Source organism: Oncorhynchus masou, chromosome 29 (assembly GCF_036934945.1).
Source record: "Oncorhynchus masou masou isolate Uvic2021 chromosome 29, UVic_Omas_1.1, whole genome shotgun sequence".
NCBI classification, from domain to species: Eukaryota; Metazoa; Chordata; class Actinopteri; order Salmoniformes; family Salmonidae; genus Oncorhynchus; species Oncorhynchus masou.
Genome location: NC_088240.1, coordinates 53334636 through 53361031, shown reverse-complemented (window position 1 = coordinate 53361031; position 26396 = coordinate 53334636). Strand labels below are relative to the sequence as shown.

General features: G+C 43.8%; 2 protein-coding genes across 2 annotated transcripts in view; both read left to right on the top strand.

The window, feature by feature from the left end:
- Positions 1 to 1481: 1481 nt before the first annotated feature.
- On the top strand, positions 1482 to 25259 carry LOC135519995 (failed axon connections homolog). The gene is made up of 6 exons (XM_064945294.1): positions 1482 to 1964; positions 9636 to 9771; positions 10006 to 10202; positions 18937 to 19154; positions 23113 to 23229; positions 23707 to 25259. Exons 1-6 carry the CDS (start codon positions 1708 to 1710, stop codon positions 24063 to 24065), a joined length of 1284 nt encoding a protein of 427 aa, XP_064801366.1. The 5' UTR covers positions 1482 to 1707; the 3' UTR covers positions 24066 to 25259.
- Positions 23203 to 26396, top strand: part of LOC135519993 (F-box/LRR-repeat protein 4-like) — a 42100-nt gene continuing 38906 nt past the window's right edge. The window contains exon 1 of the mRNA XM_064945293.1: positions 23203 to 23229. The gene's annotated coding sequence lies outside the window, so the exon portion shown is untranslated. The remainder of the gene's footprint in view (positions 23230 to 26396) is intronic.

Below are 26396 nucleotides of genomic sequence, written 5' to 3'. Positions count from 1 at the left end.
GACACAAATGTTATTCTAGTCACATGCCCCACTGGCTTCTAACAAATTGCATTTAAAAGCTGTTCATTCTATGCCCAAACTATTAATTATGGGTCGATGTAGGCTATAGAACAGTCATGGGATGGCTTTCAGTCACATACTTAAGCAGCATAAGATGCCTCTGCCATAAATTGAGCAGACCAGGTTTGAACAAGATGAACATGTCGACAATTTGTCCAGTACACTCGAGTCTACCTCCAGTGACATGAGTGCTCGACCACGAAGCCGCTGGAGTGCGCGCTCTTCTTGCAGAATAGCTGTGCAGTAAGGATTTTCGGTGTATAAGCCTTCTTATTGAATATATATATATTTAAAGAAAAAGTGAAGCTGCAGGAAGCGATCATAAACTGATCAATGAATACGGTTTCAGAACTACTATCAACCGAACCTTTTTGGGAAAAGCAGAGCGCACGGATGCAGGTGGCACTGGGTTGGCACCAATTATTTATATCCACACTGACTGATATACATTATTGTATATTTTGGAAGCCATATAAATTCATTTATTAATTTCTACATTAGTTTTTGCTGCATGTATTATATTACAAACACCTCAATGCATACTTTCTATTGTATTATTTGGGCTGAACATAACAATATATATATATTTTTTTTTAATCTTCCAAGTATAATTTAAAGAAATGACTAATGTTACTGTCCCCACCACAACAAAATACTTAAATACATGTAATATTGTTCTTAACGTTTAATTTAATACTATATTATTAATATAATATTAATAATTTAATACTGTAGAATTCCATTCATTCCTATGGACTGCTCCGACTGGGGAGTGCCAATATGCCCCACCGTTGGCTTCAAAGCCTATCAATGGCCAATACATAGCATTAGCAATCCAGGGTTTATATACATCGTTGGTTGGCACTAGCTCAAGACTGAGGGATACCAATAATGTAACTAACTTTACATGACATAATCCTTACGAATGCGCGGAACCGTTTTTCAAGCTAAATTGTTTCGCAATATTAGGTATGGCCCAAACAATCACAACAGAAATCACATTGATCGGATGTATTCTCCAAGATGAATGCCTTTTTACACTTCCGAAGTTACTGCAGAGTGAGTATAACCGACTTCAGCTAAAGTAGTCAAAAGCATGCACCTGCTATGCACGCATATTGTTGTTGAACGTGCGCCAGTCGTTATAGCACTCGAAGAGTGGCTAAATGCAAAGCCTACTGTATATAGGTTGGTCCATGCAAATAATGTTGCTATGGGTTCCTATGGAGATATTGCAGGACTTGGTGAAAATGAATTGCTTAATCCATTTAATTGGCATTTAGAAATCAATGTACTTAAATAAAATGTGTAATTTGCAGATGTCTTTATCATCATGATATAAGGCCTAACCTATTGCCCTGTATTGTGTGGTGGTTTTGCTGTCGCCGAGGCTCAGATGTGAGGGGAGCGCTCACCGTCTGTCTGCCACTCGTTTCCATTGGAACAGACAAAGGCTCCTACGGCTGGCGGAGGATGCCGAGCTCAGGCCGGAAGATGTCTGTTTCTAATGTTTGGAAGGTGTCTATTTCTAATGTTTGGCAGATTAAATAGCATATCGCCATGCAGCATAGGACTGTTGTGACAGACTGATGAAGCCAATAGTAGTTTGCGGGAGGACGCAGGCGCCACGCGGCGATTGATAAGAGTATGTGGGGTTCTGGTTTCGCCTCGTCCCGACCTTGTGTGGTTGAACTCGGGCGCAATCACAGCGTGCCCTTAGGGATATGTGGTTCCGACGAGCCTCACTCTCTTTATGGCTATATCGTCGCAATCCCTTTACGGGACTACGGTGGGATCATGTCGGGATTGGGGTCGGATTCCTGGTGGAAGAAGACCATCTATATCACTGGCGGTGCCCTCCTCGCCGCTGCTGCCTATCTATTACATGAGCTGCTCGCCATCAGGTAGGCTATACAAAGGCAAAAAAAATATGCCACAAATGACAACGGTATTGGTTCACATGATCAAATGTGTGCATTTGTGTAATGCTTGGGCTGTGTTTGCGTAGGCCTAATATACAATATTCACAATAAAGATCTAAAATGATAAACCCCTTTCATACCTTCGGGGATGGGCTGGGTGTGCGCGCTTGCTGTCACCTCTGATCAGCTGCTCTTAACAGATCTCTGAATAACAGAATATTGCTGTCGTTTGTTCACATTTGTTCATGTATTCGCGGAATCATCTGTTCTTGCACTGTGGGCTAGATTGTACAGCTCTTTGATGATCTCGTTCACAAGGAGGCAAGGACAGGTGATGGAAAAAATTTGTGGAAAGTGGAAAATCACGCGTCAGGTCTTGTGCCATGTCTTGAGCGTAAAATATGAATTTCTCTAGCGCCGCAGCAGTGGTGTCAGAATGTTTAGTGGAAGCGGACGTTTTGTAGCCTACTGTTGAATGAAATGCGTCTGGTTTAATCTCTGAGAGGGAAGATTAATCCAGGCCTATTGTTAACGTAATGAATGGCGCTACTGTCCCCACGCAGTCCTCAGTCAAGCATTTAGGCCTATGGTACATTCGGTAACGGTGGCTCCATATAATCTGTCACTCACTCTAAGAGGACTAGCTTTTGCATTTCCTCATTTGGAACCATTTGTTGAATCACGTCGCATACGCCTACTACTGTCATGCTTCTACCATAGAAAACTACATGTTGACAGTACATCTGCAGCATGTGTGTTATTCTATGCCACCCCTTTTGAGTGCTTCTTCTCAAAGGGACACCCTGTAATCTAGGCCTAAATACAATAGTGTTTCTTTGACACGGTCCAGAATTTCCGCACCATTGGAAAAATGGACTGAGACGTCGCCTTTCGACCGTTTCGATGGTTTCAGCACCAATGACAGCGACATTTTGTGTTAATGTGAGTTGTTTATCCGGTCGTAGACTGTCCTGCGCAAGACTATTGTACCGAAGACATAGCCTATACATTTTATTAGCCAAAGTAGGCTATCATGTATATACATGTCCTATTTATTTCCAGAAATGAATTTTAATTTCAAGGTGTTACAACATGCCTGATGATGTAACTGACTTTAGATGGAGTCCATTCCTGCTCTCTTGGACATGATATGTGGCTATAATTCATCAAATTAATTTAGGTAAGAACGAGAGTCATTGCAAGGCAGCACGCCCCTGTAGTGTAGGCTGTTTAATTATTGAAGCCTAAAGAGATGTCAGTGTCAGTCACCCACACCCTCCGTTTATAAACTGGAGTAGAAATGTGAGGACTCTATCAGATGTTCACAAGCACGATTAACCTCCTAGGCCTTGATTTCAAGGGTAGTAGAGGATAGAAATAGAAGTTCAGGCAAATCCTAGAGTTTCTTTTCCCATTGAATACCATGGAGTCAGTAGTATGATGAGGACTTTACCCTCTCAATATCTATCTCATGATCTTAAAATGGTGTATTGTATCTGTGTGTACTTGTGTTTAGACGGGTGACTTGAATATAGTGAGGGGACAGGTTGTTCTAGGGCCATTCAACAGTAACAGAATTACATTATGACTCAGATTTGTCAACATTTATTTCACAATTTCTGCCAACCCAAAACATTTAATTTTTAAAGTGTAACAAACCATACAACTCTATATGCACAAAGACTACTTTGAACAATTTACACAGAAGATTTCACAAACTCACATTTACTGGAAGAGCTGTGCAGATGCAAAGTTTTGTAACATAAAAAATCTCCCTCAGTTTTTAATGCGACCATGTTTTCCAAAAACTGTTCATTTATCTTAATTCTGAGCAGATATTTATCTGCAGAAAGAATGGGGTGTCAACTATGACATGACAGCTATGGCTAGAATTGTTTTGTTTGTTATTGAACTACAGTAGGTGAAGTGGATTTACATCTGGTAATATAATTACAGTAACTAAATTACATAATGGGTCCATGATCTGTACTACACAAAAAAATGCTAATTATGGATATGAATATGATTATTTTTATGGTGGTGTATCCTGAAAAGGTAAACAAATGTAGAAATATGCATTATCCTTCTTTTACATATTTGGGTATTATTCTACACAGTGGATATTATTGTATTGAGCTCCCTCCCCCCCCCCCCCCCAAACAAGACCATATTTAGTTGGTCCGAATCTGAAACAATCATAGACGTCAATGTTTCACAAGTGTGGACATCGCAGTAGAGCACAATACAGTAGAGTTCATCACAGTACTGTACAGTACACCACCTGTACTGTGCTCTACTGTACTGTGCAGTCCAAACCTGTGAAACATAAACATCTTTGATTGGTTCAGATTTGGTCTGGCCAGGACGGACTGACCAGATTCCAACTACTTTTCAATGTCCAATGAGGTCCGGTGTCCGTCGGGGATCAGTGGGTGAGGATGCTGGTTACAGTAAATGCAAAAAGAGTAGGTTTCAGTAAGAGCCGGGAGACATGACATTAACCGGAGAGAGAAAAAATAGAGAGAGAGAGCAGCAGAGAGAAAGGGAGGGGTTATCCAGACTGTCATTACAGTCTTGCTTTGACCTGAGATACTGTATATAATGGCAAGATGGTCTTGTCTCCACCCTAACAATGGGAGTTGTTGTCCCAAAGGCGGGAAGGCAGGCAGTCTGCTTATCGGTCAGCTTGTCATGGACAGATTTTGACAGGAGTAAACCTTCTCGCTTCGCCTCCTCCTCTCTGATTTGACCAACAGGGGACGGAAAGGGAAAAACAGTTATGAGCTGAACATAACAGTATGCCAGTGGAAGGTAGGACAGTAGCAGGTGACCCAAGTGTGATGTGACTTGTATGATTTCCCATTTTAGCCAATTCAATTGCAGTAATTCTGTTACTGATTTTGCAGTAATTCCGGTACCGATTTGGTAACAGAATTATGAGTTTTAATTACTTAATTCATAGACCAACTTGATATCAGTAAAAACACTATAACTACTTACTACATTTACTTGTTACTTCTGTGAAATGTAATTATCCTCCCTCGTGAAACATCTTAAAGATATGTGGGTTTTTGGTAATAGAATGTATAGATGCCTTAATTTAAAAATATATAGACTCTACGCTTTTCTTTGACACACAATTTGACATACATTTACATTACATTTAAGTCATTTAGCAGACGCTCTTATCCAGAGCGACTTACAAATTGGTGAATTCACCTTCTGACATCCAGTGGAACAGCCACTTACAATAGTGCATCTAAATCATTTAAGGGGGGGGGTGAGAAGGATTACTTATCCTACCCTAGGTATTTCTTGAAGAGGTGGGGTTTCAGGTGTCTCCGGAACAGGTGATTGACTCTGCTGTCCTGGCGTCGTGAGGGAGTTTGTTCCACCATTGGGGGGCCAGAGCAGCGAACAGTTTTGACTGGGCTGAGCGGGAACTGTACTTCCTCAGTGGTAGGGAGGCGAGCAGGCCAGAGGTGGATGAACGCAGTGCCCTTGTTTGGGTGTAGGGCCTGATCAGAGCCTGGAGGTACTGCGGTGCCGTTCCCCTCACAGCTCCGTAGGCAAGCACCATGGTCTTGTAGCGGATGCGAGCTTCAACTGGAAGCCAGTGGAGAGAGCGGAGGAGCGGGGTGACGTGAGAACTTGGGAAGGTTGAACACCAGACGGGCTGCGGCGTTCTGGATGAGTTGTAGGGGTTTAATGGCACAGGCAGGGAGCCCAGCCAACAGCGAGTTGCAGTAATCCAGACGGGAGATGACAAGTGCCTGGATTAGGACCTGCGCCGCTTCCTGTGTGAGGCAGGGTCGTACTCTGCGGATGTTGTAGAGCATGAACCTACAGGAACGGGCCACCGCCATGATGTTGGTTGAGAACGACAGGGTGTTGTCCAGGATCACGCCAAGGTTCTTAGCGCTCTGGGAGGAGGACACAATGGAGTTGTCAACCGTGATGGCGAGATCATGGAACGGGCAGTCCTTCCCCGGGAGGAAGAGCAGCTCCGTCTTGCCGAGGTTCAGCTTGAGGTGGTGATCCGTCATCCACACTGATATGTCTGCCAGACATGCAGAGATGCGATTAGCCACCTGGTCATCAGAAGGGGAAAGGAGAAGATTAATTGTGTGTCGTCTGCATAGCAATGATAGGAGAGACCATGTGAGGTTATGACAGAGCCAAGTGACTTGGTGTATAGCGAGAATAGGAGAGGGCCTAGAACAGAGCCCTGGGGGACACCAGTGGTGAGAGCGCGTGGTGAGGAGACAGATTCTCGCCACGCCACCTGGTAGGAGCGACCTGTCAGGTAGGACGCAATCCAAGCGTGGGCCGCGCCGGGAGATGCCCAACTCGGAGAGGGTGGAGAGGAGGATCTGATGGTTCACAGTATCGAAGGCAGCCGATAGGTCTAGAAGGATGAGAGCAGAGGAGAGAGAGTTAGCTTTAGCAGTGCGGAGCGCCTCCGTGATACAGAAGAGCAGTCTCAGTTGAATGACTAGTCTTGAAACCTGACTGATTTGGATCAAGAAGGTCATTCTGAGAGAGATAGCGGGAGAGCTGGCCAAGGACGGCACGTTCAAGAGTTTTGGAGAGAAAAGAAAGAAGGGATACTGGTCTGTAGTTGTTGACATCGGAGGGATCGAGTGTAGGTTTTTTCAGAAGGGTGCAACTCTCGCTCTCTTGAAGACGGAAGGGACGTAGCCAGCGGTCAGGGATGAGTTGATGAGCGAGGTGAGGTAAGGAGAAGGTCTCCGGAAATGGTCTGGAGAAGAGAGAGGAGGATAGGGTCAAGCGGGCAGGTTGTTGGGCGGCCGGCCGTCACAAGAAGCGAGATTTCATCTGGAGAGAGAGGGGAGAAAGAGGTCAGAGCACAGGGTAGGGCAGTGTGAGCAGAACCAGCGGTGTCGTTTGACTTAGCAAACGAGGATCGGATGTCGTCGACCTTCTTTTCAAAATGGTTGACGAAGTCATCTGCAGAGAGGGAGGAGGGGGGGGGGGGAGGATTCAGGAGGGAGGAGAAGGTGGCAAAGAGCTTCCTAGGGTTAGAGGCAGATGCTTGGAATTTAGAGTGGTAGAAAGTGGCTTTAGCAGCAGAGACAGAGGAGGAAAATGTAGAGAGGAGGGAGTGAAAGGATGCCAGGTCCGCAGGGAGGCGGGATTTTCCTCCATTTCCGCTCGGCTGCCCGGAGCTCTGTTCTGTGAGCTCGCAATGAGTCGTCGAGCCACGGAGCGGGAGGGGAGGACCGAGCCGGCCTGGAGGATAGGGGACATAGAGAGTCAAAGGATGCAGAAAGGGAAGAGAGGAGGGTTGAGGAGGCAGAATCAGGAGATAGGTTGGAGAAGGTATGAGCAGAGGGAAGAGATGATAGGATGGAAGAGGAGAGAGTAGCGGGGAGAGAGAGCGAAGGTTGGGACGGCGCGATACCATCCGAGTAGGGGCAGTGTGGGAAGTGTTGGATGAGAGCGAGAGGGAAAAGGATACAAGGTAGTGGTCGGAGACTTGGAGGGGAGTTGCAATGAGGTTAGTGGAAGAACAGCATCTAGTAAAGATGAGGTCGAGCGTATTGCCTGCCTTGTGAGTAGGGGGAAGGTGAGAGGGTGAGGTCAAAGAGGAGAGGAGTGGAAAGAAGGAGGCAGAGAGGAATGAGTCAAAGGTAGACGTGGGGAGGTTAAAGTCGCCCAGGACTGTGAGAGGTGAGCCGTCCTCAGGAAAGGAGCTTATCAAGGCATCAAGCTCATTGATGAACTCTCCGAGGAACCTGGAGGGCGATAAATGATAAGGATGTTAAGCTTGAAAGGGCTGGTAACTGTGACAGCATGGAATTCAAAGGAGGCGATAGACAGATGGGTAAGGGGAGAAAGAGAGAATGACCACTTGGGAGAGATGAGGATCCGGTGCCACCACCCCGCTGACCAGAAGCTCTCGGGGTGTGCGAGAACACGTGGGCGGACGAAGAGAGAGCAGTAGGAGTAGCAGTGTTATCTGTGGTGATCCATGTTTCCGTCAGTGCCAAGAAGTCGAGGGACTGGAGGGAGGCATAGGCTGAGATGAACTCTGCCTTGTTGGCCGCAGATCGGCAGTTCCAGAGGCTACCGGAGACCTGGAACTCCACGTGGGTCGTGCGCGCTGGGACCACCAGATTAGGGTGGCCGCGGCCCACGCGGTGTGGAAGCGTTTGTATGGTCTGTGCAGAGAGGAGAGAACAGGGATAGATAGACACATAGTTGACAGGCTACAGAAGAGGCTACGCTAATGCAAAGGAGATTGGAATGACAAGTGGACTACACGTCTCGAATGTTCAGAAAGTTAAGCTTACGTAGCAAGAATCTTATTGACTAAAATGATTGAAATGATACAGTACTGCTGGAGTAGGCTAGCTGGCAGTGGCTGCGATGTTGACACTACACTAATCAAGTCGTTCCGTCGAGTGTAATAGTTTCTACAGTGCTGCTATTTGGGGCTAGCTAGCTAGCTAGCAGTGTTGATTGCGTTACGTTACGTTAAAAGAACGACAATAGCTGGCTAGCAAACCTAGAAAATCGCTCTAGACTACACAATTGTCTTAGATACAAAGACGGCTATGTAGCTAGCTAGCTACGATCAAACAAATCAAACCGTTGTACTGTAATAGTTTCTACAGTGCTGCTATTCGGGGGCTAGCTGGCTAGCTAGCAGTGATGATTGCGTTACGTTACGTTAAAAGAACGACAATAGCTGGCTAGCTAACCTAGAAAATCGCTCTAGACTACACAATTGTCTTAGATACAAAGACGGCTATGTAGCTAGCTAGCTACGATCAAACAAATCAAACCGTTGTACTGTAATAGTTTCTACAGTGCTGCTAGTCGGGGCTAGCTGGCTAGCTAGCAGTGTTGATTGCGTTACGTTACGTTAAAAGAACGACAATAGCTGGCTAGCTAACCTAGAAAATCGCTCTAGACTACACAATTGTCTTAGATACAAAGACGGCTATGTAGCTAGCTAGCTACGATCAAACAAATCAAACCGTTGTACTGTAATAGTTTCTACAGTGCTGCTATTCGGGGGCTAGCTGGCTAGCTAGCAGTGTTGATTGCGTTACGTTACGTTAAAAGAACGACAATAGCTGGCTAGCTAACCTAGAAAATCGCTCTAGACTACACAATTGTCTTAGACGTTAGCTAGTTGCTTAGCTAGCTGCTGGGCAGATAGCAGTGTAGACTACGTTCTATGAACTTCATGCTTCTATGAACTTCACATGTTGGTGCTCATCAGCCTTTGTATGGAAATGCCCTGTGTAACACAGTGCTCAGGGAATTGAAGAATAGTTCCTCTCGCTGCTATGTCACCATGCTATAATATGCACCAGGTGAGACCCTATCCTCCCAGTCAGATTACTAAGAGCCAGAAACAGCGCTGTAACTAGTTACTCTCTCCTCTCTGATCTCAAATTAGGGTCGAGGTATGATATTGTTCTCACAACCACAAACAGACCTGGGAATAGCTGTACTGTTGGCACAGAAACTTTGGATCACTTTTGAAGTGGCTGCCACAGAGATAACAATTGTTTTCAAGTATTTTATCTCATGGGGGCTCCCACCTGTGTAGTTTTCTGTTGCCTCAGTATAGCACACCTTTTCAGCTGGCATTTTTTCTCCCCGGGTGTTTTCCAGGAAGGAGCAGGAGTTGGACTCTAAAGATGCCATCATCCTCCATCAGTTCTCAAGGCCAAACACGGGGGTCCCCAGCCTCTCACCATTCTGCCTCAAGATGGAGACCTACCTACGCATGGTTGACCTGCCCTACCAGGTACAATAGTCTGTGTATGATAAAGTAGAACTGGAAAAGTACTGGTTTCCTGCACACAGATTAAGCCTACATTCCTGGACTTAAAAGCACTTTAACTGGGAATTCTCCTAAATGCATGTTTTTTTTATGTCCAGGGATTAATCTGAGTCTGGTAAACCAGTCCTACATATTCGGATACAACTAGAGTTTGTCAATTTCCCAGTGCTGAACCCCATTCTGTTCTCCCCCTTGCAGAACTACTTTGATGGGAAGCTCTCTCCACAGGGCAAGATGCCATGGATTGAGTATAACCGGCAGCAGGTGTCGGGGTCAGAGTTTATCATTGACTTCCTGGAAGAGAAGCTGGGCGTCAACCTCAACAAGAACCTCAGTCCCCAGGAAAGAGCCGTGTCCCGGGCTGTCACCAAGATGGTGGAGGAGCACCTCTACTGGTGACTCAGTCAATTAATATACCCACGGGTCCTCCAAAGCTACATTGGTGACTCTGTATGTCACAGCCATTCCCAAATTGCTCCCTACCCTCCCCTTGGCCATTAACCCTTGATGTTAGCATGTCTGAAGAGTTTAGATAGGTACACTAGATATACAAATGTATGTGGACACCCCTTCAAATTAGTGGATTCAGCTATTTCAGCCACACCTGTTGCTGACAGGTGTATAAAATCGAGCACACTGCCATGCAATCTCCATAGAAAAATATTGGCAACAGAATGGTCAATTGTAAGTGCTCTTATTGTGAAGTGGAAACGACTTGAAACAACGACAGCTCAGCCGTGATGCGGTAGGCTACACAAGCTCACAGAACGGGGCTGCGAAGTCCTGAAGCGCGCATAAAAAAATGTCTTTCCTGCTTTGCAACGCTCACTACCGAGTTCCAAACTGCCTCTGAAAGCAACGTCAGCACAAGAACTGTTCGTCAGACGCTTCATGAAAAGGTATTCCATGGCCGAGCAGCCGCACACAAGCCTAAGAACACAATGCGCAATGCCAAGCGTCGGTTGGTGTGGTGTAAAGCTCCCCGCCATTGGACTGGAGCAGCGGAAAGGTGTTCTCTGGAGTGATGAATCACCCTTCACCATCTGGCAGTCTGACAGACGAATCTGGGTTTGGCAGATGCCAGGAGAACGCTACCTGCCCCAATGCATAGTGCTAGCTATAAAGTTTGGTGGAGGAGGAATAATGGTCTGGGGCTGTTTTTCATAGTTTGGGCAAGGCCCCTTAGTTCCAGTGAAGCGAAATCTTAACGCTACACCATTCAATGACAATTTAGACTTTTCTGTGCTTCCATCTTTGTGGCAATAGTTTGGGGAAGCCCTTTCCTGTTTCAGCATGACAATGCCCCCGTGCACAAAGCGAGGCCCATACAAAAATGGTTTGCTGAGATCGGTGTGGAAGAGCTTGACTAGCCTGCACAAAGCCCTGACCTCAACCCCATTGAACACCTTTGGGATGAATTGGAACGCCGACTGCGACCCAGGCATAATCACCCAACATCAATGCCCGACCTCACTAATGCTCTTGTGACTGAATGGAAGCAAGTCCCCGCAGCAATGTTCCAACATCTAATGGAAAACCTTTCTAGGAGAGTGAAGGCTTTTATAGCAGCAAATGGGGGGGAACAACTCCACATTAATGCCCATGATTTTGGAATGAGATGTTACGACGAGCAGGTGTCCACATACTCTTGGTCATGAAGTGTAGACGCAGGGTAGTGGTGAAGTTTCCACCATATTGCTTCCACCGTACAGATGGGAAGAGATTGAAGGGTTAGGGCCAAGGGGAGGGTTGGGAATGAATTGGAACTGGCTAAGCTCGCTCACTCTAGTGTTCCCAAGTGGTCATCCACACAGCTACATTACCGATCTACTTACAGTATATAGAAGGGTGGGACTCCACATTATTGGTGAGTCACTGCTGGGCATCTGTACTGGTGAGGCTTCTGCTGGGAAGTCACAGATCCTGCATTCCAAATGGCACCCTATTCCTGATATAGTGCACTACTTTGTAAGGAACAGGGTGCCATTTTGGACGCAGGCTGAGCCTTTCCTGGTTGGGGCCCAGGGAAAGGTAGTCGGATGAATGACACATCTACAAGCATTTGTGTCTGGGCATGAATGTCAAAGAAAAGAGGGCATACTTGCTCATCAAGCTCTTTTCTATAATATTTACAGGGCGAGAAATCAGTCTGTAACATGTTTCTGTGCATCAGATCTTGTGAATCTCATTCAGAACCAGAGACATGAATTGGATGGGAGCGGAGGTTCCATAATATTGCTCTGCAGCTGTCGAGTAAGGGGTCATTCATATAACTCTCATTTCCACTCCCTTTCTCTTGCTCTCTGTTTTTCTCCCGTCTTCTTTTCCCCTTATCACCTCCTTCTCTACTCTCTCTCCTCTTTCCCCCTCCCTCTCGCAGGCTGTGTTTACTATTGATTACATTATTAATGGCTGTGCAGGACTATGGGGCTGCTTGTTGCTCTGTTTGGCCAGCTGAGGTTAGCAGCATGGGTTACAGCGTGCTGAGATCATATTACAGCTCTTCAGGCCTGTAAATTAGCATGATTGATTTTGCTATGACAACACGAAGAGGAAGGCTGCTCTGTGACAGAGATATGCCTCAGGGCCCAGATTCATAAAACCTCCTTAACTATAGACTTATGAAGAAAGTTAAGCAAAGTTGATATTCCTCAAAGGTTATTGAACATTTATTGCTCTATTTCTTATGTTTCTCCTTAAGCAAAAAGTTAAGAAGAAATTAGATTATTGAAAATACAATTCTGGGATTTGTTCTTAATTCCAAGATAGCTAAACCCTTAAATTCAGGGCAGTGAGAGATACTAAGCTCATGAAAGCAATTGAACATGTTTAATTCACTCACTTATTTTAAACCCAAGAACATCTTAGAACAGTAATCTCTGTAGGAAATATGTTAACATGATTGCCATTAATAGCTCGCTAAATCGGTTGCCTAGCAACAAACATCTTAAGAAGATTCGTTAGAAGATATTTGAGAAGTTTGTAAGAAAATCTTGAAACCTAAAGATATTGTTGAGGAATTTCACTTACGAATTAACTTATGCACTTCTTCTTTTTTTTCTTAAGAAGCTTTTGCGTAAGAAGTGTTTTGTGAATCTGGGCCCTGGTCTGGGAGATTGTGCTGTTAGTTCACAACATACGTGTACTGTGTATTAAGTTCAGTGTCTGGTTTAGTAAAGATTGTCATTTGTCTTCCATTCCTATTGTGTAGAGCTCGAGTTGTCATAAGTAAGAGCACTGTTTAATGATATTGAAATAATTCATAGGTATATGATTTGATCTCAGGTTGTTCTCAGGGTTGTCTGGTTTAGCCCCTGAAGCAAATTTCCCCTCAGATCCGTTTCAAGACAGCTCAATCTTTTTTTTGTCTAGAGAGCTGACTGATAATTATCACAATTACATTCATTGCTTTTGTCCTGATAATTGAAGGTGAACTGTTAACTCAAAATGTCTCTGTGATCTCATTGCCTTAGAGTGGTGGAGCAGGTGATGGAGATGGTATGGTAAAATAAAAAACACAACAAACTTTATTTGTCACATGCGCCGGATACAACAAGTGTAGACTTTAGGAAATATTTACCAAGTAGACTAAAATAAAAAGTAATAATAAAAAGTAACACAATAAGAATAACAAAAACGAGGCTATATACAGGGGCACCGGTACAGAGTCAGTGTGCAGGGGTGCAGGCTAGTTGATGTAATCTGTACATCTAGGTGGGGGTGAAGTGACTATGCAAAGATAACAAACAGCGAACATACAGCAGTGTACAAAAGGAGGGGGTGGGGTCAATGTAAATTGTCCGGTGGCGATTTTATGAATCGTTCAGCTTGGGGCGAGAAGCTGTTGAGGAGCCTTTTGGTCCTAGACTTGGTGCCCCGGTACAGCTTGCCGTGTGGTAGCAGAGAAAACTGTCTGTAACTTGGGGGACTGGAGTCTCTGACAATTTTATGGGCTTTCCTCTGACACCGCCTATTATCAAATAATCAAATGTAGTTATAAAGCCCTTCTCACATCAGCTGATATCCCAAAGTACTGTACAGAAACCCAGCCTAAAATCCCAAACAGCAAGCAATGCAGGTTTAGAAGCACGGTGGCTAGGAAAAACTCCCTAGAAAGGACAGAACCTAGGAAGAAACCTAGAGAGGAACCAGGTTATGAAGGGTGGCCAGTCCTCTTCTGGCTGTGCTGGGTGGAGATTATAACAGAACATGGCCAAGATGTTCAAAAGCACATAGATGATGAGGAGGGTCAGCAGGGTATTATATAGCTCCTGGATTGCAGGAAGCTGGGCTCCAGTGATGAACTGGGCTGTTCGCATTACCCTCTGTAGCGCCTTACGGTCAGATGTCGAGCAGTTGCCATACCAGGCGGTGATGCAACCGGTCAGGATGCTCTCGATGGTGCAGCTATAGAACCTTTTGAGCATCTGTGGACCCATGACAAATCTTTTTCTCCTGTTCACTACTGTCATGGTGTGTTTGGACCATGATAGCTTGTTGGTGATGGGGACACCAAGGAACTTGAAACTGTCGACCCGCTCCACGACAGCCATGGCCTCAGAAAAAAAATTGCAGACCTCCACAAGTCTGGTTCATCCTTGGGAGCAATTTCCAAACGCCTGAAGGTACCACGTTCATCTATACAAACAACAGTACGCAAGTATAAACACCATGGGACCACTCAGCCGTCATACCGCTCAGGAAGGAGACGCGTTCTGTCTCCTAGAGATGAACTTACTTTGGAGCTAAAAGTGCAAGTCAATCTCAGAACAGCAAAGGACCATAACGGACCCTCCACCTCCAAATCGATCCCGCTCCAGAGTACAGGCCTCTGTGTAACGCTCATTCGTTCAACGATAAACACGAATCCGACCATCACCCCTGGTGAGACAAAACCGCGACTCGTAAGTGAAGAGCACTTTTTGCCAGTCGTGTCTGGTCCAGTGACGGTGGGTTTGTGCCCATACACGACGTTGTTGCCAGTGATGTCTGGTGAGGACCTGCTTACAACAGGCCTACAAGCCCCCAGTCCAGCCTCTCTCAGCCTATTGTGGACAGTCTGAGCAGTGATGGAGGGATTGTGCGTTCCTGGCGTAACTCGGGCAGTTGTTGTTGCCATCCTGTTCCTGTCCCGCAGGTGTGATGTTCGGATGTACCGATGCTGTGCAGGTGTTGTTACATGTGGTCTGCCACTGTGAGGATGATCAGCTGTCTGTCCTGTCTCCCTGTAGCGCTGTCTTGGACGTCTCACAGTACGGACATTGCAATTTATTGCCCTGGCCACATCTGCAGTCCTCATGCCTCTTTGCAGCATGCCTAAGGCACGTTCATGCAGATGAGCAGAGAACCTGGACATATTTCTTTTGGTGTTTTTCAGAGTCAGTAGAAAGATTAACATTAACAATGTCTACACTGTGTTTCTGATCAACTTCATGTTATTTTAATGGACAAAAAATGTGCTTTTCTTTCAAAAACAAGGACATTTCTAAGTGACCGCAAACTTTTGAATGGTAGTGTGTGTGTGTGTGTGTGTGTGTGTGTGTGTGTGTGTGTGTGTGCGTGCGTGTGTGCGTGCGTGCGTGTGTGCGTGCGTGTGTATGTATGTATGTATGTATGTGTATATATACAGTCATGGCCAAAAGTTTTGAGAATGACATAAATATGAATTTTCACAAAGTCTGCTGCCTCAGTTTGTTTGATGGCAATTTGTATATACTCCAGAATGGTATGAAGAGTGATCAGATGAATTGCAATTAATTGCAAAGTCCCTCTTTGCCATGCAAATTAACTAAATCCCCAAAAACCATTTCCACTGCATTTCAGCCCTGCCAGAAAAGACCAGCTGACATCATGTCAGTGATTCTCTCGTTAACACAGGTGTGAGTGTTGACGAGGACAAGGCTGAAGATCACTCTGTCATTCTGATTGAGTTCAAATAACAGGCTGGAAGCTTCAAAAGGAGGGTGGTGCTTGGAATCATTGTTCTTCCTCTGTCATCCATGGTTACCTGCAAGGAAACACGTGCCGTCATCATTGCTTTGCACAAAAAGGGCTTCACAGGCAAGGATATTGCTACCATTAAGATTGCACCTAAATCAACCATTTATCGGATCATCAAGTACTTCAAGGAGAGCGGTTCAATTGTTGTGAAGAAAGCTTCAGGGCACCCAAGAAAGTCCAGCAAGCGCCAGGACCGTCTCCTAAAGTTGATTCAACTGTGGGTTTGGGGCACCACCAGTACAGAGCTTGCTCAGGAATGGCAGCAGGCAGGTGTGAGTGCATCTGAGGCAAAGACTTTTGGAGGATGGCCTGGTGTTAAAAAGGGCAGCAAAGAAGCCACTTCTCTCCAGGATAACCATCAGGGACAGACTAATATTCTGCAAAAGTTACAGGGATTGGACTGCTGAGGACTGGGGTAAAGTCATTTTCTCTGATGAATCCCCTTTCCGATTGTTTGGGGCATCCGGAAAAAAGCTTGTCCGGAGAAGACATGGTGAGTGCTACCATCAGTCCTGTGTTGGGGTTGCTTCTCAGCCAAGGGAGTGGGCTCACTCACAATTTTGCCTAAGAACACAGCCATGAATGAAGAATGGTACCAACACATCATCCCAGAGCATCTTCTCCCAACCATCCAGGAACAGTTTGGTGACGAACAATGCCTTTTTCAGCATGATGGAGCACCTTGCCATAAGGCGAAAGTGATAACTAAGTGGCTCGGGGAACAAAACATTGATATTTGGGTCCATGGCCAGGAAACTCCCCAGACCTTAATCCCATTGAGAACTTGTGGTCAATCCTCAAGAGCCGGGTGGACAAACACAAACCCACAAATTCTGACAAAACTCCAAGCATTGATTATGCAAGAATGGACTGCCATCAGTCAGGATGTGGCCCAGAAGTTAATTGACAGCATGCCAGGGCGGATTGCAGAGGTCTTGAGAAAGAAGGGTCAACTCTGCAAATATGGACTCTTTGCATCAACTTCATGTAATTGTCAATAAAAGCCTTTGATACTTATGAAAGGCTTGTAATTATACCTCAGTATTCCATAGTAACATCTGACAAAAATATCTAAAGACACTGAGGCAGCAGACTGTGAAAATTAATATTTGTGTCATTCTCAAAACTTTTGGCCACGACTGTATGTATGTGTATGTATATATACAGTGCCTTGCGAAAGTATTCAGCCCCCTTGAACTTTGCGACCTTTTGCCACATTTCAGGCTTCAAACATAAAGATATAAAACTGTATTTTTTTGTGAAGAATCAACAACAAGTGGGACACAATCATGAAGTGGAACGACATTTTTTGGGATATTTCAAACTTAACAAATCAAAAACGGAAAAATTGGGTGTGCAAAATTATTCAGCCCCTTTACTTTCAGTGCAGCAAACTCTCTCCAGAAGTTCAGTGAGGATCTCTGAATGATCCAATGTTGACCTAAATGACTAATGATGATAAATACAATCCACCTGTGTGTAATCAAGTCTCCGTATAAATGCACCTGCACTGTGATAGTCTCAGAGGTCCGTTAAAAGCGCAGAGAGCATCATGAAGAACAAGGAACACACCAGGCAGGTCCGAGATACTGTTGTGAAGAAGTTTAAAGCCGGATTTGGATACAAAAAGATTTCCCAAGCTTTAAACATCCCAAGGGGCACTGTGCAAGCGATAATATTGAAATGGAAGGAGTATCAGACCACTGCAAATCTACCAAGACCTGGCCGTCCCTCTAAACTTTCAGCTCATACAAGGAGAAGACTGATCAGAGATGCAGCCAAGAGGCCCATGATCACTCTGGATGAACTGCAGAGATCTACAGCTGAGGTGGGAGACTCTGTCCATAGGACAACAATCAGTCGTATATTGCACAAATCTGGCCTTTATGGAAGAGTGGCAAGAAGAAAGCCATTTCTTAAAGATATCCATAAAAAGTGTTGTTTAAAGTTTGCCACAAGCCACCTGGGAGACACACCAAACATGTGGAAGAAGGTGCTCTGGTCAGATGAAATCAAAATTGAACTTTTTGGCAACAATGCAAAACGTTATGTTTGGCGTTAAAGCAACACAGCTCATCACCCTGAACACACCATACCCACTGTCAAACATGGTGGTGGCAGCATCATGGTTTGGGCCTGCTTTTCTTCAGCAGGGACAGGGAAGATGGTTAAAATTGATGGGAAGATGGATGGAGCCAAATACAGGACCATTCTGGAAGAAAACCTGATGGAGTCTGCAAAAGACCTGAGACTGGGACGGAGATTTGTCTTCCAACAAGACAATGATCCAAAACATAAAGCAAAATCTACAATGTAAATGGTTCAAAAATAAACATATCCAGGTGTTAGAATGGCCAAGTCAAAGTCCAGACCTGAATCCAATCGAGAATCTGTGGAAAGAACTGAAAACTGCTGTTCACAAATGCTCTCCATCCAACCTCACTGAGCTCGAGCTGTTTTGCAAGGAGGAATGGGAAAAAATGTCAGTCTCTCGATGTGCAAAACTGATAGAGACATACCCCAAGTGACTTACTGCTGTAATCGCAGCAAAAGGTGGCGCTACAAAGTATTAACTTAAGGGGGCTGAATAATTTTGCACGCCCAATTTTTCCGTTTTTGATTTGTTAAAAAAGTTTGAAATATCCAATAAATGTCGTTCCACTTCATTATTGTGTCCCACTTGTTGTTGATTCTTCACAAAAAAATACAGTTTTATATCTTTATGTTTGAAGCCTGAAATGTGGCAAAAGGTCGCAAAGTTCAAGGGGGCCGAATACTTTCGCAAGGCACTGTATATATGGATTGGAAATGATGCAATTACGTTGACAATTATGTTGATGGAACCTACAATCTATCTACATATTAAAGCAGTTATTGAGACCATTATTCCGTACTTTCTCTCAGCTGCCTTTCTCCCTGCCACCCTGTTTTACTGTCTACTGGGCTGCTAGAGGCCTACAACACAGTGTATATCAGGCAGCCTGGATTCACCTGCTCAGTCTGTCATGGAAAGAGCAGGTGATCCTAATGTTTTGTACACACAGTGTATGCGTTTCCATATGATTGTACTATACTACCCCTGGGATAATAACCTGTATTATGCTTGTGTATATTTGTGTTTCTAAACAGGACAATAGCCTATTGCCAGTGGGTAGACAACCTGGAGGAGACCCAGAAGATGCTGTCAGTCACTGGTCCTCTCGGTGACATGCTAAAGTGGATCCTCAGCCACCTGAACAGCAGCATGGTGCAAAGGGAGATGTACGGCCATGGCATCGGACGCTTCTCCAAGGAGGAGGTCTACAAGCTGATGGAGAAGGACATGCGCACGCTGGCTGAACTGCTCGGTATGTATACAGGGGTACAGGGGGATGGGAGGGTAGGAGTAGACAGAGGGTTAATCCCTATAGGCACTACCCTTAGGCCTAGGCACTTGTGTAGATATGAGAGGATCGGACAGGTGTAAGCAATCTAGCGAAAATGCTACCTGGCCCATCAGAGTGCAAAATGGAGCAACAACCATATTGCTTACAGCGATCCAATCCTCTCAGATCTACACAAAAACCCAGGTGGTAGGGACTAGGGGTTGATTTGGGATTCAGGGAGAGACTAGGGGCAATTGAAGAACAACTGATGATGTAGCCAATTTTTCAACGCTCTCACAGTATTGTCAGTGTTGAGGAATTGGCTACTGATGGAGATATGAGGAACAATGGGAAAGGAAGGCTTTCTAATTATCCAGTATCAATTATAACATGGGGTCAGTTGAAGTTCACTGTAAGATTGACTTTGTTGTGGGGTATGTCCTTTATGCAGAGCTCAATTTTACCCTCTTCCACTCTCTAGTGGTGAGACACTGTATATGCACTGTGCTTCCAACTACATTATGTGTTTCAAATGTATTTTAGTCGGGAAAAGAGCAGAGAATGTCTATTGACTTTAGCATAAACTCTTTGCAAGGTGGTAAACTGTAGTGTAATATGTGCAATCTGAATTTACTTTATAATGCTTTGAATATAAGTCCCCCCCATGCACCAACAACCAACAAAATTAACAAAAGAGAGACAAAGGAAAACAACAATGCAAAAAACAAGGCCATTTTTAAACAATGGATGAGCTTTTCTTCGTAATCTACTTGAGAACTATTTAGGATTCAAGTAAAACTTTTGAATAAGTGAAGTTTTTATAGAGAGGTTTAGTGCTTTTATATTTCATAATCTCAACCCACCCAATTCATATTAATTATAGAGAGAGGCACGCTTTATCTTGTCTGGTTAATATTTCTTGCTCAAATGATTTGAAAAACGAATCATCTGGAGTTGGCAGCGCCATAAGTAAGTGAGTAAACTGAGATAAGACTAAAGAGTTAATCAGGGCAATTTTCTCATGAATAGTTGCAGGATCTGGTCTATTTTTACAAGATTTCAATTGAAATTCATTATAGAGAGCTCATTTTATATATTTTGTGAAATGAATACCAAGTATGTCTACTTCACCGTCAGCCCATTTTATAGGTAAACTGCAGAGTGATGTAAAAAAAAATCTATATATATTTTTTAAAGATCCAATACGTAATATAGTACACTCATAATTAGGTTTTAGTCCAGAGAGTCCAGAAAAGTTATCTAGATCTTCAATGAGACATTGCAAAGATCGGACCCTTTTTTAAAATGTTGCCTAAAATGACATACCCACATCTAACTGCCTGTAGCTTAGCACCTGAAGCAAGGATATGCATATTCTTGATACCATTTGAAAGGAAACAAGTAAGTTTGTGGAAATGTGAAATTCATGTAGGAGAATATGACACATTAGTTCTGGTAAAAGATAATACATTGGGGAAAAAACATGTTTTTCTTTTTAAGAGAAAGGCCAATATATGACTCTAGGCGCAATTTAGATTTTGGCCATGAGATGGCACCAGTGTATGTGCAAAGTTAGACTGACTCAATGAACCATTGCATTTCTGTTCAAAATGTTGTATCAAGACTGCTCAAATGTGCCTAATTGGTTTATCAATACATTTAAGTTCATAACTGTGCACTCTCCTCAAACAATAGCATGGTATTATTTCACTGTAATAGCTACTGTAAATTGGACAGTGCAGTTAGATTAACAAGAATTTAAGCTTTCTGCCCATATCAGATATGTCTATGTCCTGGGAAATGTTCTTGTTACTTACAAACTCATGCTAATCACATTAGCCTACGTTAGCTCAACCGTCCCGCGGGGGCAAAACCAATCCTGAGGTTACTATAAAACTTGGATGTAGAGTGAGTTTCCTGTAAACAGCAGATGTTATATTTATTTTCCTTTAGCCACAAAAAGACAGATCTTTTTTTAAATAATTTGCTAAACCATTAGAATTATAACTGACTATACTTATTTCACCCCTTACCATAACTAGATTCTATTCTCAGTCTAAATTGACCATAATTCGTGCCTGTAAAGTTACTGCGGGAAGAGGTATTATGATGGTCAAAATTTGAGATTTCAAATGTCTGATATTTAGGATTCAAGAAACAGTTTCTAGCAATAATTGTTTTATTCCCTTGCCTGTTTGCCTGTGAGCCAATGCCACAGATGTTAGAAAATGTTGTACAAATATTGTGTGTAGTAAATCTGAGTAGGTTGATGTGTATGATATTGGATGTGATTTAGTGAGAGTGTGTAGGATGTCTGGATAAGAGTACAACTATCAAGTGTGATGTCTAAATAAATAATAACCCAGCCAATTTGCATGGTTGAGTGTCTGTGTGTAACATGAAATGAGTATAGCCTTAATATTCCAGATGATAACTGTAATCCATATCGTATCACCATCATAGTTTCATCGTAATTACCTCTAACAGAATTTTCATAGAAAAACATCCCAGCATTTCCATAACACTTGACATATCACATGATCATGAAAGAGACCTTGCATTACTATAGAGACGGCTTCACTACTGTACAAATGTATCCCATACAATATGTTGTTATTATTTCCCAATGTCCCTGTTCTGATACCTTCCCCTTGCTTGTTGTAAACACAGATAAACATGTAGACAAAGACATAGAAAAGATAGATAAACAAAAACATATTAAATTATAGAAAAGTTCTCGACAATAGTGAGAGGTAGAGAGAGAGAGAGATCAAGTGTGTGTGTGTTCATATCAACTTCATAGTTCTCAGATATTTTTACAGTTCCCATACTTTTTTTCTCTTCGTAACCTGACATCCCCGTAGAATTTAGTACAGCCACGGTGTTATGGAGCTGTCTCGGAAGAGCTGTCCCATCTATAAAGTGTGTGTCCCCAATGAGAAGGTACGCTTACCCCTCTTCCGCCTCTGCTCTGTACAGTATACAGCCTCTTTGGACGTTCGTTTATCTCCCTGGGAAATTGGTCATTGAGACCGAATTTGGTCCATTTAAGCTCCCTTTCCCTGCTTTTGATCAGCTCCTTTTGTTGGGGGTGTTCAAACTTTTCGATGATAGGTCGGGGGACTCTTGGTCTTGTTGCTCCGAGTCTGTGCACTCGGTGGAAAGACACCTTGTTTACAGTCTCTAGAGAGGAAGTTTCAAGGCGGATTGCATGAACTCTGATCGCCCCCTCTGGATTATTGGATGGGTCCTCAGGAATCCCAGAAAATATTAGATTTTCACTCATGCTGCGGCTTTGTATGTCTAGTTGCGACTCCCTCACCACCTTGTTTTCCCTGAGTAGACAATCCATGTTGGAATCGATAGTTACTTTGGCTGAGAGTGCCTTGTTCTCTCCTTGAAGTGTGAGAATTTCACTCTGGCTAAACTCCAAACTCCCACACAGCCCTGCTCTCCTCACACAGTTTTTCAAGTGTTGCATGGATTCCAGCAAGAGCATTATCCTCTACATAAATAGTAAGTAAATCCTCCGTGTCTGTAGATTTATCTGTCTTTCTTTTTTTGCCGGGTTAAAATATTTTGTGAGTTAGCCGGATCTTTCCACGATGGAGTATGTTGTTCCTCCATTGCACAATGCTGTTGATACTCGTTGATTTCACTCAGGATCTCCGTAGTATCCAGGTTGGCTCTGATCTGCAACCAGTTGTTTACAAATGTTTTAAACGCTGCGTCATTCCCACGACGACAGAAGATGTAATGTGCAAAATGTGCAATCCCACTTCCCATACACAATTGTTTTCGCTGTTTTGTTTGTAATTTACAGGCTGCTCCGTGAAGAGTCTGAGGCACTCAGCAGGCTTTTCTTATCGTGTTCTCTTATAGTTGGCTGATGGCTGGTTTGATATATGTTACTGACCCCAGCTGTTCATCTGTCCTGCAGGAGATAAGAAGTACTTCATGGGACCTAAAATGTCGACAGTAGACGCTGCTGTGTTTGGTCACCTGGCCCAGGCCATGTGGACACTACCTGGCACACAACCTGAACAGCTCATCAAAGGTCAGTTCAATCTCTCAGCCTCTGTGAAATGTTTTACTCATACTCACAATACCAAAGCATCATAGTTGATTGATTTTGAAAGTGTGCCTTGTGATTGTGTTACTGTTATGTTGTTATCGAGATTGTATAACACATTCTGTACCTAATGTATTGTTCTATAGATTTAAAGGCAGGTGTAGAATAGGATGCAAAAACCTCCTTTTTCATCCAAGTGTACTTGCCTACTTCTTCCACTAGATGGCAGTGAAAGACTGTAATGTGCAGTGTTGTTGCACATTTGCTCGTCATGGTTTCAGTCTTTAGAGAATGTTTGATCAGAGATCAAAGACCAGTCTATTTTCATTTTCGAACTGTACAAAATCTGACAATCAAAGTTTGAATAGGAAATCAAAGGATACACTGACACTGATGTACATTTTCCTTGAGTACCGATGTTGGAACCTGTACTTCCTCTATTCCCTGTCCACTATGTTTTAGGCGAGCTCGTCAACTTGGCCATGTTCTGTGAGCGCATGCGCAGAAAGTTCTGGCCTGAGTGGTTTGTGGACATAGAGGACCTGTGCTATGACGGAGCAGACACTGACAGCAGCGAGGGCTCTCCTACATGCCTGATGGACTTTGGCCTGTTCTCCCAGACAGACACCATGGAGGAGAGTGAAGCCTCTGACAAACACACACACTCACACACTCACTCCCCTGATACAGACCACTCGCTGTTCGACTCAGACGTGGGCACGGGCTCTGAGAACGAGCCGCAGCTCAAGTGTGACCCTCTTAGTCCTGACCCCCCTAATTCTGCCCCTTCCAACCCCAGTCCCAAACCTCCCAACCCTTGACCCACCCTCATCCAGTGAGGTGGGGTGGTTTTGTCTGGGGCGGTCAGACGGCCGGAAAGTGAAACTAATCAGGGCGCTGCTATCTGGATTGGCATCATAGAGCTGCGGAACACAGAGGCACAGTTCTTGCTTCTGCTGCTGCCTCTCCCTCTCTTTCAGAGATCTGTGCTCACACATGGAGGCACAGTTATATTCCATGATGACTGAAAACTATATCCTAACAATGTAATATCAGTGTACTCTGGGTATTTGTATGCAGAGCGTATAAATCAAACCCCATGTTACATTATGATTTCCTCACTGCTAGTGATGGTGACATTGCCAACATGTCACAATCACAGACGTTGCCTTATTTGTGTCAGTTGTCCCAGGGTACAGGCGAGTGTGAAACATTTTGAGAGAGATTGTTGGTGGAAACAGGTGTGTCTGTCCATGGAATACAGACAACACGGCTGTTTCTTAGAAATGTAACTGGTGAAAGAGAGACCATGATGATGGTGATGGGAGCAGAAACATGAAATCACTGGATTTTAGAGAACAGGGGTCAGTCATTTGCTCAGACTTGGACACATATTGTAAAGTGATATATATATATATATATATATAAAAATATATAAAGAGTCTGCTTACTGTGGCGGCTGCTCTAGTCTGTGTCTTACTAACGGTGGGCTATTCTACTAGTAGTCCTGCTGAGCATCAGCCACAATCATTGGCCTTTCCATCAACTCTGTGTCTAACTTCACTCTAGTAAAGGAGATTGGGATGCGCAAAAGGAACTGGAGATGGAACACTCTTGTCCGAGTACACTTACCAGTACAGGCTGGTTGTAGAGCCGACTCTTGTATCTCACCACTAGAGGGTGCTCTATCTATACATTCATCCTGCTGTCTATTTAGCTCTATGTTCTCGAATCCTGCAGCTTCTGCCACTTGGAATGTTAAAGGCCCAGTGCAGTCAAAGCGTGATATTCCTGTGTTTTATACAGTTGAAGTCGGAAATTTATATACACTTGGGTAGGAGTCATTACAATTCATTTTTCAACCACTCCACAAATTTCTTGATAACAAACTATAGTTTTGGCAAGTCGGTTTGGACATCTACTTTGTGCATGACACAAGTCATTTTTCCAACAATTGTTTACAGACAGATTATTTCACTTATAATTCACTGTATCACAATGCCAGTGGGTCAGAAGTTCACATACACTAAGTTGACTGTGCCTTAAAACAGCTTGGAAAATTCCAGAAAATTATGTTATGGCTTTAGAGGCTAATTGACATTATTTGAGTCAATTGGAGGTGTACCTGTGGATGTATTTGAAGGCCTACCTTCATACTCAGTGCCTCTTTGCTTGACATCAGGAGAAAATCAAAAGAAATCTTCCAAGACCTCAGACATTTTTTTTTACACCTCCACAAGTCTGGTTCATCCTTGGGAGCAATTTCCAGATGCCTGAAGGCACCACGTTCATCTGTTCAAACAATAGGACGCAAGTATAAACACCATGGGACCACGCAGCCGTCATACCGCTCAGGGAGGAGACTCTTTCTCTTTCCTAGAGATGAATGTACTTTGGTGCGAAAAGTGCAATCAGTCAGCAATCAGACATCAGTCAGGAAGTTAAAGCTTGGTCGGAAATGGGTTTTCCAAATGGTCAATGACCTTAAACATACTTCCAAAGTTGTGGCAAAATGGCTTAAGGACAACAAAGTCAAGGTATTGGAGTGGCCATTACAAAGCCTTGACCTCAATCCCATAGAAAATTTGTGGGCAGAACTGAAAAAGCATGCGCGAGCAAGGAGGCCTACAAACCTGACTCAGTTACACCAGCTCTGTCAGGAGGAATGGGCCAAAATTCACCCAACTTATTGTGGGAAGCTTGTGGAAGGCTACCCGAAACGTTTGACCCAAGTTAAACAATTTAAAGGCAATGCTACCAAATACTAATTGAGTGAATGGAAACTTCTGACCCACTGGGAATGTGATGAAAGAAATAAAATCTGAAATAAATAATTGTCCTACAATAATTCTGACATTTCACATTCTTAAAATAAAGTGGTGATCCTAACTGACCTAAGACAGGGAATTTTTACTAGGATTAAATGTCAGGAATTGTGAAAAACTGAGTTTATATGTATTTGGCTAAGGTGTATGTAAACTTCCGTCTTCAACTTTATATATTTCCACACTGAGGTTGGAATGATATTGTGAAAATGATGATAATACCCTTGGTGGGATGGAGTCAGACCAATAAGAATAGACCATTAGGAAATGGAGTTCCAAACCTGTCTGCCAATAACAGCTAGTTTTCAGTTTTCCTCTCCCACCCAG

What these genes read in the sequence shown, in the direction of transcription:
- LOC135519995 (XM_064945294.1), top strand. Translation starts at nt 1,708, where the DNA reads ATGTGGGGTTCTGGTTTCGCCTCGTCCCGACCTTGTGTGGTTGAACTC. An exon ending in CACGCTGGCTGAACTGCTCG is followed by an intron (nt 19,155 to 23,112) that starts GTATGTATACAG and finishes TCTGTCCTGCAG; the next exon opens with GAGATAAGAAGTACTTCATG. An exon ending in ACCTGAACAGCTCATCAAAG is followed by an intron (nt 23,230 to 23,706) that starts GTCAGTTCAATC and finishes ACTATGTTTTAG; the next exon opens with GCGAGCTCGTCAACTTGGCC.